General features: G+C 58.3%; 1 protein-coding gene across 1 annotated transcript in view; it reads left to right on the top strand.

The window, feature by feature from the left end:
- The window catches only part of LOC311244800 (uncharacterized protein), a gene marked incomplete at its 5' end in the record, with an annotated part of 48811 nt that overhangs the window by 11312 nt on the left and 23229 nt on the right, over nucleotides 1–14270 (top strand). Inside the window, 3 exons of the mRNA XM_084334487.1 lie at nucleotides 161–334; nucleotides 4659–4832; nucleotides 9997–10170. Of these exons, the coding sequence (XP_084190613.1) occupies nucleotides 161–334; nucleotides 4659–4832; nucleotides 9997–10170 (522 nt within the window). The remainder of the gene's footprint in view (nucleotides 1–160; nucleotides 335–4658; nucleotides 4833–9996; nucleotides 10171–14270) is intronic.

Raw genomic sequence — 14270 nt, forward strand, 5'->3', positions numbered from 1 at the left:
TTTCTTTCTGCTGCAGGACAGGAAACTCTGTAAATCAGTTGCTCTACTGAGTGTTAGGGTTAGTTTAATGACTACTGACTACTTTTTACCTGTTTAAATAATGAAATATTTCCTGCATGCTGGGTTCATTCTGGTTTCCTTCCCATCCATCTTCATTCAGGCTGTACAGCTGTAACCTCTCAGAGAGATCCTGTGAAGCTCTGGTCTCAGTTCTCAGCTCTACCTCCTCCAGTCTGAGATGGCTGGACCTGAGGGGCAACAAGCTGCAGGATTCAGGAGTGGAGCTGCTCTCTGTTGGACTGAAGAGTCCACACTGTAAACTGGAGGACCTCGAGTCAGTATTATATTGAGACACATTTTACTCAAAGAAATGTAACAAAATGTAGAATTGTAAAAAGAAAATAAATGTATATTTTTATGTATGAAATGAAGTGATTTTAAAACCCAAAGCTTATAGGTGTATCAACTACATTACAAGGTTCACTCTGTCATTTCCATATTGTAAACTGTTGCCAGAGAGCTGATTACCAGAGCTGAGGCTTTGTGTAGCATCACCCTTGTGCATTTATGTTTACCCTTAATATTGATTTCAATGGACAATGGTGGAAATTAATTAAATTAAAATACTTGTCATTGATTGATTTTAAACATATTTGAGAATTGTTGGCCTACAGTATATGTGCAACATTTCATCCAAACTGGATCAGAACTGTAGGAGCTATGGCTGGTACAGACAGACACACAGACAGAACCACAGACAGGAGTGAAAACACACTACACCACCTGGGAGGGAGACACTACACCACCTGGGAGGGGGACACTACACCACCTGGGAGGGGGACACTACACCACCTGGGAGGGGGACACTACACCACCTGGGAGGGGGACACTACACCAACTGGGAGGGAGACACTACACCACCTGGGAGGGAGGGAGACACTACACCACCTGGGAGGGGGACACTACACCACCTGGGAGGGGGACACTACACCACCTGGGAGGGAGACACTACACCACCTGGGAGGGAGACACTACACCACCTGGGAGGGAGACACTACACCACCTGGGAGGGAGGGAGACACTACACCACCTGGGAGGGGGACACTACACCACCTGGGAGGGGGACACTACACCACCTGGGAGGGAGACACTACACCACCTGGGAGGGGGATACTACACCACCTGGGAGGGGGACACTACACCACCTGGGAGGGAGACACTACACCACCTGGGAGGGGGACACTACACCACCTGGGAGGGGGACACTACACCACCTGGGAGGGAGACACTACACCACCTGGGAGGGAGACACTACACCACCTGGGAGGGGGACACTACACCACCTGGGAGGGGGACACTACACCACCTGGGAGGGAGACACTACACCACCTGGGAGGGAGACACTACACCACCTGGGAGGGGGACACTACACCACCTGGGAGGGAGACACTACACCACCTGGGAGGGAGACACTACACCACCTGGGAGGGGGACACTACACCACCTGAGAGGGGGACACTACACCACCTGGGAGGGAGACACTACACCACCTGGGAGGGAGGGAGACACTACACCACCTGGGAGGGAGACACTACACCACCTGGGAGGGAGACACTACACCACCTGGGAGGGGGACACTACACCACCTGGGAGGGAGACACTACACCACCTGGGAGGGGGACACTACACAACCTGGGAGGGAGGGAGACACTACACCACCTGGGAGGGAGACACTACACCACCTGGGAGGGGGACACTACACCACCTGGGAGGGGGACACTACACCACCTGGGAGGGGGACACTACACCACCTGGGAGGGAGACACTACACCACCTGGGAGGGGGACACTACACCACCTGGGAGGGAGACACTACACCACCTGGGAGGGAGGGAGACACTACACCACCTGGGAGGGAGACACTACACCACCTGGGAGGGGGACACTACACCACCTGGGAGGGGGACACTACACCACCTGGGAGGGGGACACTACACCACCTGGGAGGGAGACACTACACCACCTGGGAGGGAGGGAGACACTACACCACCTGGGAGGGAGACACTACACCACCTGGGAGGGGGACACTACACCACCTGGGAGGGAGGGAGACACTACACCACCTGGGAGGGGGACACTACACCACCTGGGAGGGAGACACTACACCACCTGGGAGGGAGACACTACACCACCTGGGAGGGAGGGAGACACTACACCACCTGGGAGGGGGACACTACACCACCTGGGAGGGAGGGAGACACTACACCACCTGGGAGGGGGACACTACACCACCTGGGAGGGAGACACTACACCACCTGGGAGGGGGACACTACACCACCTGGGAGGGGGACACTACACCACCTGGGAGGGAGACACTACACCACCTGGGAGGGAGGGGGACACTACACCACCTGGGAGGGGGACACTACACCACCTGGGAGGGGGACACTACACCACCTGGGAGGGAGACACTACACCACCTGGGAGGGGGACACTACACCACCTGGGAGGGAGACACTACACCACCTGGGAGGGAGACACTACACCACCTGGGAGGGGGACACTACACCACCTGGGAGGGAGGGAGACACTACACCACCTGGGAGGGAGACACTACACCACCTGGGAGGGGGACACTACACCACCTGGGAGGGAGACACTACACCACCTGGGAGGGAGACACTACACCACCTGGGAGGGGGACACTACACCACCTGGGAGGGGGACACTACACCACCTGGGAGGGAGGGAGACACTACACCACCTGGGAGGGAGGGGGACACTACACCACCTGGGAGGGAGACACTACACCACCTGGGAGGGGGACACTACACCACCTGGGAGGGGGACACTACACCACCTGGGAGGGAGACACTACACCACCTGGGAGGGAGACACTACACCACCTGGGAGGGAGACACTACACCACCTGGGAGGGAGACACTACACCACCTGGGAGGGGGACACTACACCACCTGGGAGGGAGACACTACACCACCTGGGAGGGAGACACTACACCACCTGGGAGGGGGACACTACACCACCTGGGAGGGAGACACTACACCACCTGGGAGGGGGACACTACACCACCTGGGAGGGAGACACTACACCACCTGGGAGGGAGACACTACACCACCTGGGAGGGAGGGAGACACTACACCACCTGGGAGGGAGACACTACACCACCTGGGAGGGAGACACTACACCACCTGGGAGGGGGACACTACACCACCTGGGAGGGGGACACTACACCACCTGGGAGGGAGGGAGACACTACACCACCTGGGAGGGAGACACTACACCACCTGGGAGGGAGACACTACACCACCTGGGAGGGGGACACTACACCACCTGGGAGGGAGGGGGACACTACACCACCTGGGAGGGGGACACTACACCACCTGGGAGGGAGACACTACACCACCTGGGAGGGGGACACTACACCACCTGGGAGGGGGACACTACACCACCTGGGAGGGAGACACTACACCACCTGGGAGGGAGACACTACACCACCTGGGAGGGAGGGAGACACTACACCACCTGGGAGGGAGGGAGACACTACACCACCTGGGAGGGAGACACTACACCACCTGGGAGGGAGACACTACACCACCTGGGAGGGGGACACTACACCACCTGGGAGGGGGACACTACACCACCTGGGAGGGAGGGAGACACTACACCACCTGGGAGGGAGGGGGACACTACACCACCTGGGAGGGAGACACTACACCACCTGGGAGGGAGGGGGACACTACACCACCTGGGAGGGGGACACTACACCACCTGGGAGGGAGGGGGACACTACACCACCTGGGAGGGGGACACTACACCACCTGGGAGGGAGACACTACACCACCTGGGAGGGAGACACTACACCACCTGGGAGGGAGACACTACACCACCTGGGAGGGGGACACTACACCACCTGGGAGGGAGACACTACACCACCTGGGAGGGAGACACTACACCACCTGGGAGGGAGACACTACACCACCTGGGAGGGAGACACTACACCACCTGGGAGGGAGACACTACACCACCTGGGAGGGAGGGAGACACTACACCACCTGGGAGGGAGACACTACACCACCTGGGAGGGGGACACTACACCACCTGGGAGGGAGACACTACACCACCTGGGAGGGGGACACTACACCACCTGGGAGGGAGACACTACACCACCTGGGAGGGAGACACTACACCACCTGGGAGGGGGACACTACACCACCTGGGAGGGGGACACTACACCACCTGGGAGGGGGACACTACACCACCTGGGAGGGAGACACTACACCACCTGGGAGGGAGGGAGACACTACAGTGTGCACTGGTGTAATTAATTCATAATTCACACAACCTCATCTTGTTCTATGGTTGTTAATAAATCCTTCTTAATATTCATGTACTTTCTCATCCTTTCTTTTCCAAGAATTGTTTAAAAAAAAAAAAAAAAAAATCATCTTCGTTCTATTTTCTATTTACATAATATATCTTTTCTTTCTGCTGCAGGACAGGAAACTCTGTAAATCAGTTGCTCTACTGAGTGTTAGGGTTAGTTTAATGACTACTGACTACTTTTTACCTGTTTAAATAATGAAATATTTCCTGCATGCTGGGTTCATTCTGGTTTCCTTCCCATCCATCTTCATTCAGGCTGAACAGCTGTAACCTCTCAGAGAGATCCTGTGAAGCTCTGGTCTCAGTTCTCAGCTCTACCTCCTCCAGTCTGAGACGGCTGAACCTGGGTGGGAACAAGCTGCAGGATTCAGGAGTGGAGCTGCTCTCTGTTGGACTGAAGAGTCCACACTGTAAACTGGAGGGACTCGGGTCAGTATTATATTGAGACACATTTTACTCAAAGAAATGTAACAAAATGTAGAATTGTAAAAAGAAAATAAATGTATATTTTTATGTATGAAATGAAGTGATTTTAAAACCCAAAGCTTATAGGTGTATCAACTACATTACAAGGTTCACTCTGTCATTTCCATATTGTAAACTGTTGCCAGAGAGCTGATTACCAGAGCTGAGGCTTTGTGTAGCATCACCCTTGTGCATTTATGTTTACCCTTAATATTGATTTCAATGGACAATGGTGGAAATTAATTAAATTAAAATACTTGTCATTGATTGATTTTAAACATATTTGAGAATTGTTGGCCTACAGTATATGTGCAACATTTCATCCAAACTGGATCAGAACTGTAGGAGCTATGGCTGGTACAGACAGACACACAGACAGAACCACAGACAGGAGTGAAAACACACTACACCACCTGGGAGGGAGACACTACACCACCTGGGAGGGGGACACTACACCACCTGGGAGGGGGACACTACACCACCTGGGAGGGGGACACTACACCACCTGGGAGGGGGACACTACACCAACTGGGAGGGAGACACTACACCACCTGGGAGGGAGGGAGACACTACACCACCTGGGAGGGGGACACTACACCACCTGGGAGGGGGACACTACACCACCTGGGAGGGAGACACTACACCACCTGGGAGGGAGACACTACACCACCTGGGAGGGAGACACTACACCACCTGGGAGGGAGGGAGACACTACACCACCTGGGAGGGGGACACTACACCACCTGGGAGGGGGACACTACACCACCTGGGAGGGAGACACTACACCACCTGGGAGGGGGATACTACACCACCTGGGAGGGGGACACTACACCACCTGGGAGGGAGACACTACACCACCTGGGAGGGGGACACTACACCACCTGGGAGGGGGACACTACACCACCTGGGAGGGAGACACTACACCACCTGGGAGGGAGACACTACACCACCTGGGAGGGGGACACTACACCACCTGGGAGGGGGACACTACACCACCTGGGAGGGAGACACTACACCACCTGGGAGGGAGACACTACACCACCTGGGAGGGGGACACTACACCACCTGGGAGGGAGACACTACACCACCTGGGAGGGAGACACTACACCACCTGGGAGGGGGACACTACACCACCTGAGAGGGGGACACTACACCACCTGGGAGGGAGACACTACACCACCTGGGAGGGAGGGAGACACTACACCACCTGGGAGGGAGACACTACACCACCTGGGAGGGAGACACTACACCACCTGGGAGGGGGACACTACACCACCTGGGAGGGAGACACTACACCACCTGGGAGGGGGACACTACACAACCTGGGAGGGAGGGAGACACTACACCACCTGGGAGGGAGACACTACACCACCTGGGAGGGGGACACTACACCACCTGGGAGGGGGACACTACACCACCTGGGAGGGGGACACTACACCACCTGGGAGGGAGACACTACACCACCTGGGAGGGGGACACTACACCACCTGGGAGGGAGACACTACACCACCTGGGAGGGAGGGAGACACTACACCACCTGGGAGGGAGACACTACACCACCTGGGAGGGGGACACTACACCACCTGGGAGGGGGACACTACACCACCTGGGAGGGGGACACTACACCACCTGGGAGGGAGACACTACACCACCTGGGAGGGAGGGAGACACTACACCACCTGGGAGGGAGACACTACACCACCTGGGAGGGGGACACTACACCACCTGGGAGGGAGGGAGACACTACACCACCTGGGAGGGGGACACTACACCACCTGGGAGGGAGACACTACACCACCTGGGAGGGAGACACTACACCACCTGGGAGGGAGGGAGACACTACACCACCTGGGAGGGGGACACTACACCACCTGGGAGGGAGGGAGACACTACACCACCTGGGAGGGGGACACTACACCACCTGGGAGGGAGACACTACACCACCTGGGAGGGGGACACTACACCACCTGGGAGGGGGACACTACACCACCTGGGAGGGAGACACTACACCACCTGGGAGGGAGGGGGACACTACACCACCTGGGAGGGGGACACTACACCACCTGGGAGGGGGACACTACACCACCTGGGAGGGAGACACTACACCACCTGGGAGGGGGACACTACACCACCTGGGAGGGAGACACTACACCACCTGGGAGGGAGACACTACACCACCTGGGAGGGGGACACTACACCACCTGGGAGGGAGGGAGACACTACACCACCTGGGAGGGAGACACTACACCACCTGGGAGGGGGACACTACACCACCTGGGAGGGAGACACTACACCACCTGGGAGGGAGACACTACACCACCTGGGAGGGGGACACTACACCACCTGGGAGGGGGACACTACACCACCTGGGAGGGAGGGAGACACTACACCACCTGGGAGGGAGGGGGACACTACACCACCTGGGAGGGAGACACTACACCACCTGGGAGGGGGACACTACACCACCTGGGAGGGGGACACTACACCACCTGGGAGGGAGACACTACACCACCTGGGAGGGAGACACTACACCACCTGGGAGGGAGACACTACACCACCTGGGAGGGAGACACTACACCACCTGGGAGGGGGACACTACACCACCTGGGAGGGAGACACTACACCACCTGGGAGGGAGACACTACACCACCTGGGAGGGGGACACTACACCACCTGGGAGGGAGACACTACACCACCTGGGAGGGGGACACTACACCACCTGGGAGGGAGACACTACACCACCTGGGAGGGAGGGAGACACTACACCACCTGGGAGGGAGACACTACACCACCTGGGAGGGAGACACTACACCACCTGGGAGGGGGACACTACACCACCTGGGAGGGGGACACTACACCACCTGGGAGGGAGGGAGACACTACACCACCTGGGAGGGAGACACTACACCACCTGGGAGGGAGACACTACACCACCTGGGAGGGGGACACTACACCACCTGGGAGGGAGGGGGACACTACACCACCTGGGAGGGGGACACTACACCACCTGGGAGGGAGACACTACACCACCTGGGAGGGGGACACTACACCACCTGGGAGGGGGACACTACACCACCTGGGAGGGAGACACTACACCACCTGGGAGGGAGACACTACACCACCTGGGAGGGAGGGAGACACTACACCACCTGGGAGGGAGGGAGACACTACACCACCTGGGAGGGAGACACTACACCACCTGGGAGGGAGACACTACACCACCTGGGAGGGGGACACTACACCACCTGGGAGGGAGACACTACACCACCTGGGAGGGAGACACTACACCACCTGGGAGGGGGACACTACACCACCTGGGAGGGGGACACTACACCACCTGGGAGGGAGACACTACACCACCTGGGAGGGGGACACTACACCACCTGGGAGGGAGACACTACACCACCTGGGAGGGAGGGAGACACTACACCACCTGGGAGGGGGACACTACACCACCTGGGAGGGAGGGAGACACTACACCACCTGGGAGGGGGACACTACACCACCTGGGAGGGAGACACTACACCACCTGGGAGGGAGGGAGACACTACACCACCTGGGAGGGAGACACTACACCACCTGGGAGGGAGACACTACACCACCTGGGAGGGAGACACTACACCACCTGGGAGGGAGGGAGACACTACACCACCTGGGAGGGAGACACTACACCACCTGGGAGGGAGACACTACACCACCTGGGAGGGAGACACTACACCACCTGGGAGGGAGACACTACACCACCTGGGAGGGGGACACTACACCACCTGGGAGGGGGACACTACACCACCTGGGAGGGGGACACTACACCACCTGGGAGGGGGACACTACACCACCTGGGAGGGAGACACTACACCACCTGGGAGGGGGACACTACACCACCTGGGAGGGAGACACTACACCACCTGGGAGGGAGACACTACACCACCTGGGAGGGAGGGAGACACTACACCACCTGGGAGGGAGACACTACACCACCTGGGAGGGAGACACTACACCACCTGGGAGGGGGACACTACACCACCTGGGAGGGAGACACTACACCACCTGGGAGGGAGACACTACACCACCTGGGAGGGGGACACTACACCACCTGGGAGGGAGGGAGACACTACACCACCTGGGAGGGAGACACTACACCACCTGGGAGGGGGACACTACACCACCTGGGAGGGAGACACTACACCACCTGGGAGGGAGACACTACACCACCTGGGAGGGGGACACTACACCACCTGGGAGGGGGACACTACACCACCTGGGAGGGAGGGAGACACTACACCACCTGGGAGGGAGGGGGACACTACACCACCTGGGAGGGAGACACTACACCACCTGGGAGGGGGACACTACACCACCTGGGAGGGGGACACTACACCACCTGGGAGGGAGACACTACACCACCTGGGAGGGAGACACTACACCACCTGGGAGGGAGACACTACACCACCTGGGAGGGAGACACTACACCACCTGGGAGGGGGACACTACACCACCTGGGAGGGAGACACTACACCACCTGGGAGGGAGACACTACACCACCTGGGAGGGGGACACTACACCACCTGGGAGGGAGACACTACACCACCTGGGAGGGGGACACTACACCACCTGGGAGGGAGACACTACACCACCTGGGAGGGAGACACTACACCACCTGGGAGGGAGGGAGACACTACACCACCTGGGAGGGAGACACTACACCACCTGGGAGGGAGACACTACACCACCTGGGAGGGGGACACTACACCACCTGGGAGGGGGACACTACACCACCTGGGAGGGAGGGAGACACTACAGTGTGCACTGGTGTAATTAATTCATAATTCACACAACCTCATCTTGTTCTATGGTTGTTAATAAATCCTTCTTAATATTCATGTACTTTCTCATCCTTTCTTTTCCAAGAATTGTTTAAAAAAAAAAAAAAATCATCTTCGTTCTATTTTCTATTTACATAATATATCTTTTCTTTCTGCTGCAGGACAGGAAACTCTGTAAATCAGTTGCTCTACTGAGTGTTAGGGTTAGTTTAATGACTACTGACTACTTTTTACCTGTTTAAATAATGAAATATTTCCTGCATGCTGGGTTCATTCTGGTTTCCTTCCCATCCATCTTCATTCAGGCTGCAGAGCTGTAACCTCTCAGAGAGATCCTGTGTAGCTCTGGCCTCAGTTCTCAGCTCTACCTCCTCCAGTCTGAGAGAGCTGTGCCTGAGTGAGAACGACCTGCAGGATTCAGGAGTGGAGCTGCTCTCTGTTGGACTGAAGAGTCCACACTGTAAACTGGAGACTCTCTGGTCAGTATTATATTGAGACACATTTTACTCAAAGAAATGTAACAAAATGTAGAATTGTAAAAAGAAAATAAATGTATATTTTTATGTATGAAATGAAGTGATTTTAAAACCCAAAGCTTATAGGTGTATCAACTACATTACAAGGTTCACTCTGTCATTTCCATATTGTAAACTGTTGCCAGAGAGCTGATTACCAGAGCTGAGGCTTTGTGTAGCATCACCCTTGTGCTTTATGTTTACCCTTAATATTGATTTCAATGGACAATGGTGGAAATTAATTAAATTAAAATACTTGTCATTGATTGATTTTAAACATATTTGAGAATTGTTGGTCTACAGTATATGTGCAACATTTCATCCAAACTGGATCAGAACTGTAGGAGCTATGGCTGGTACAGACAGACACACAGACAGAACCACAGACAGGAGTGAAAACACACTACACCACCTGGGAGGGAGACACTACACCACCTGGGAGGGGGACACTACACCACCTGGGAGGGAGACACTACACCACCTGGGAGGGGGACACTACACCACCTGGGAGGGAGGGAGACACTACACCACCTGGGAGGGGGACACTACACCACCTGGGAGGGAGACACTACACCACCTGGGAGGGAGGGAGACACTACACCACCTGGGAGGGGGACACTACACCACCTGGGAGGGGGACACTACACCACCTGGGAGGGAGGGAGACACTACACCACCTGGGAGGGGGACACTACACCACCTGGGAGGGGGACACTACACCACCTGGGAGGGAGGGAGACACTACACCACCTGGGAGGGGGACACTACACCACCTGGGAGGGGGACACTACACCACCTGGGAGGGAGGGAGACACTACACCACCTGGGAGGGGGACACTACACCACCTGGGAGGGGGACACTACACCACCTGGGAGGGGGACACTACACCACCTGGGAGGGAGACACTACACCACCTGGGAGGGAGACACTACACCACCTGGGAGGGGGACACTACACCACCTGGGAGGGAGGGGGACACTACACCACCTGGGAGGGAGGGGGACACTACACCACCTGGGAGGGAGACACTACACCACCTGGGAGGGAGACACTACACCACCTGGGAGGGAGACACTACACCACCTGGGAGGGGGACACTACACCACCTGGGAGGGAGGGGGACACTACACCACCTGGGAGGGAGGGAGACACTACACCACCTGGGAGGGAGACACTACACCACCTGGGAGGGAGACACTACACCACCTGGGAGGGAGGGGGACACTACACCACCTGGGAGGGAGACACTACACCACCTGGGAGGGAGACACTACACCACCTGGGAGGGAGACACTACACCACCTGGGAGGGGGACACTACACCACCTGGGAGGGAGGGGGACACTACACCACCTGGGAGGGAGACACTACACCACCTGGGAGGGAGACACTACACCACCTGGGAGGGAGGGGGACACTACACCACCTGGGAGGGAGACACTACACCACCTGGGAGGGAGACACTACACCACCTGGGAGGGAGGGGGACACTACACCACCTGGGAGGGGGACACTACACCACCTGGGAGGGAGACACTACACCACCTGGGAGGGGGACACTACACCACCTGGGAGGGAGACACTACACCACCTGGGAGGGGGACACTACACCACCTGGGAGGGGGACACTACACCACCTGGGAGGGAGACACTACACCACCTGGGAGGGGGACACTACACCACCTGGGAGGGAGACACTACACCACCTGGGAGGGGGACACTACACCACCTGGGAGGGGGACACTACACCACCTGGGAGGGGGACACTACACCACCTGGGAGGGAGACACTACACCACCTGGGAGGGAGACACTACACCACCTGGGAGGGAGACACTACACCACCTGGGAGGGAGACACTACACCACCTGGGAGGGGGACACTACACCACCTGGGAGGGAGACACTACACCACCTGGGAGGGGGACACTACACCACCTGGGAGGGAGGGAGACACTACACCACCTGGGAGGGGGACACTACACCACCTGGGAGGGGGACACTACACCACCTGGGAGGGAGGGGGACACTACACCACCTGGGAGGGAGGGGGACACTACACCACCTGGGAGGGAGGGAGACACTACACCACCTGGGAGGGGGACACTACACCACCTGGGAGGGAGACACTACACCACCTGGGAGGGAGACACTACACCACCTGGGAGGGGGACACTACACCACCTGGGAGGGAGGGAGACACTACACCACCTGGGAGGGGGACACTACACCACCTGGGAGGGGGACACTACACCACCTGGGAGGGAGACACTACACCACCTGGGAGGGAGACACTACACCACCTGGGAGGGGGACACTACACCACCTGGGAGGGAGACACTACACCACCTGGGAGGGAGACACTACACCACCTGGGAGGGGGACACTACACCACCTGGGAGGGAGGGAGACACTACACCACCTGGGAGGGAGACACTACACCACCTGGGAGGGAGGGGGACACTACACCACCTGGGAGGGAGACACTACACCACCTGGGAGGGAGACACTACACCACCTGGGAGGGAGGGAGACACTACACCACCTGGGAGGGAGACACTACACCACCTGGGAGGGAGGGGGACACTACACCACCTGGGAGGGGGACACTACACCACCTGGGAGGGGGACACTACACCACCTGGGAGGGAGACACTACACCACCTGGGAGGGAGACACTACACCACCTGGGAGGGGGACACTACACCACCTGGGAGGGGGACACTACACCACCTGGGAGGGGGACACTACACCACCTGGGAGGGGGACACTACACCACCTGGGAGGGGGACACTACACCACCTGGGAGGGAGGGGGACACTACACCACCTGGGAGGGGGACACTACACCACCTGGGAGGGAGACACTACACCACCTGGGAGGGAGGGGGACACTACACCACCTGGGAGGGGGACACTACACCACCTGGGAGGGAGACACTACACCACCTGGGAGGGAGGGGGACACTACACCACCTGGGAGGGAGACACTACACCACCTGGGAGGGAGACACTACACCACCTGGGAGGGAGGGGGACACTACACCACCTGGGAGGGGGACACTACACCACCTGGGAGGGAGACACTACACCACCTGGGAGGGAGACACTACACCACCTGGGAGGGGGACACTACACCACCTGGGAGGGAGACACTACACCACCTGGGAGGGAGGGAGACACTACACCACCTGGGAGGGAGACACTACACCACCTGGGAGGGAGGGGGACACTACACCACCTGGGAGGGAGGGAGACACTACACCACCTGGGAGGGAGGGGGACACTACACCACCTGGGAGGGAGACACTACACCACCTGGGAGGGGGACACTACACCACCTGGGAGGGAGACACTACACCACCTGGGAGGGAGACACTACACCACCTGGGAGGGAGACACTACACCACCTGGGAGGGGGACACTACACCACCTGGGAGGGAGACACTACACCACCTGGGAGGGAGGGGGACACTACACCACCTGGGAGGGAGACACTACACCACCTGGGAGGGGGACACTACACCACCTGGGAGGGGGACACTACACCACCTGGGAGGGAGGGAGACACTACACCACCTGGGAGGGAGACACTACACCACCTGGGAGGGAGACACTACACCACCTGGGAGGGAGGGGGACACTACACCACCTGGGAGGGGGACACTACACCACCTGGGAGGGAGACACTACACCACCTGGGAGGGGGACACTACACCACCTGGGAGGGAGACACTACACCACCTGGGAGGGAGGGGGACACTACACCACCTGGGAGGGAGACACTACACCACCTGGGAGGGGGACACTACACCACCTGGGAGGGAGACACTACACCACCTGGGAGGGGGACACTACACCACCTGGGAGGGAGACACTACACCACCTGGGAGGGAGGGAGACACTACACCACCTGGGAGGGGGACACTACACCACCTGGGAGGGAGACACTACACCACCTGGGAGGGAGACACTACACCACCTGGGAGGGGGACACTACACCACCTGGGAGGGAGACACTACACCACCTGGGAGGGGGACACTACACCACCTGGGAGGGAGGGAGA

This window comes from Notolepis coatsorum, assembly GCF_963971535.1.
Source record: "Notolepis coatsorum genome assembly, chromosome: 18".
In the NCBI taxonomy this organism is placed as follows: Eukaryota; Metazoa; Chordata; class Actinopteri; order Aulopiformes; family Paralepididae; genus Notolepis; species Notolepis coatsorum.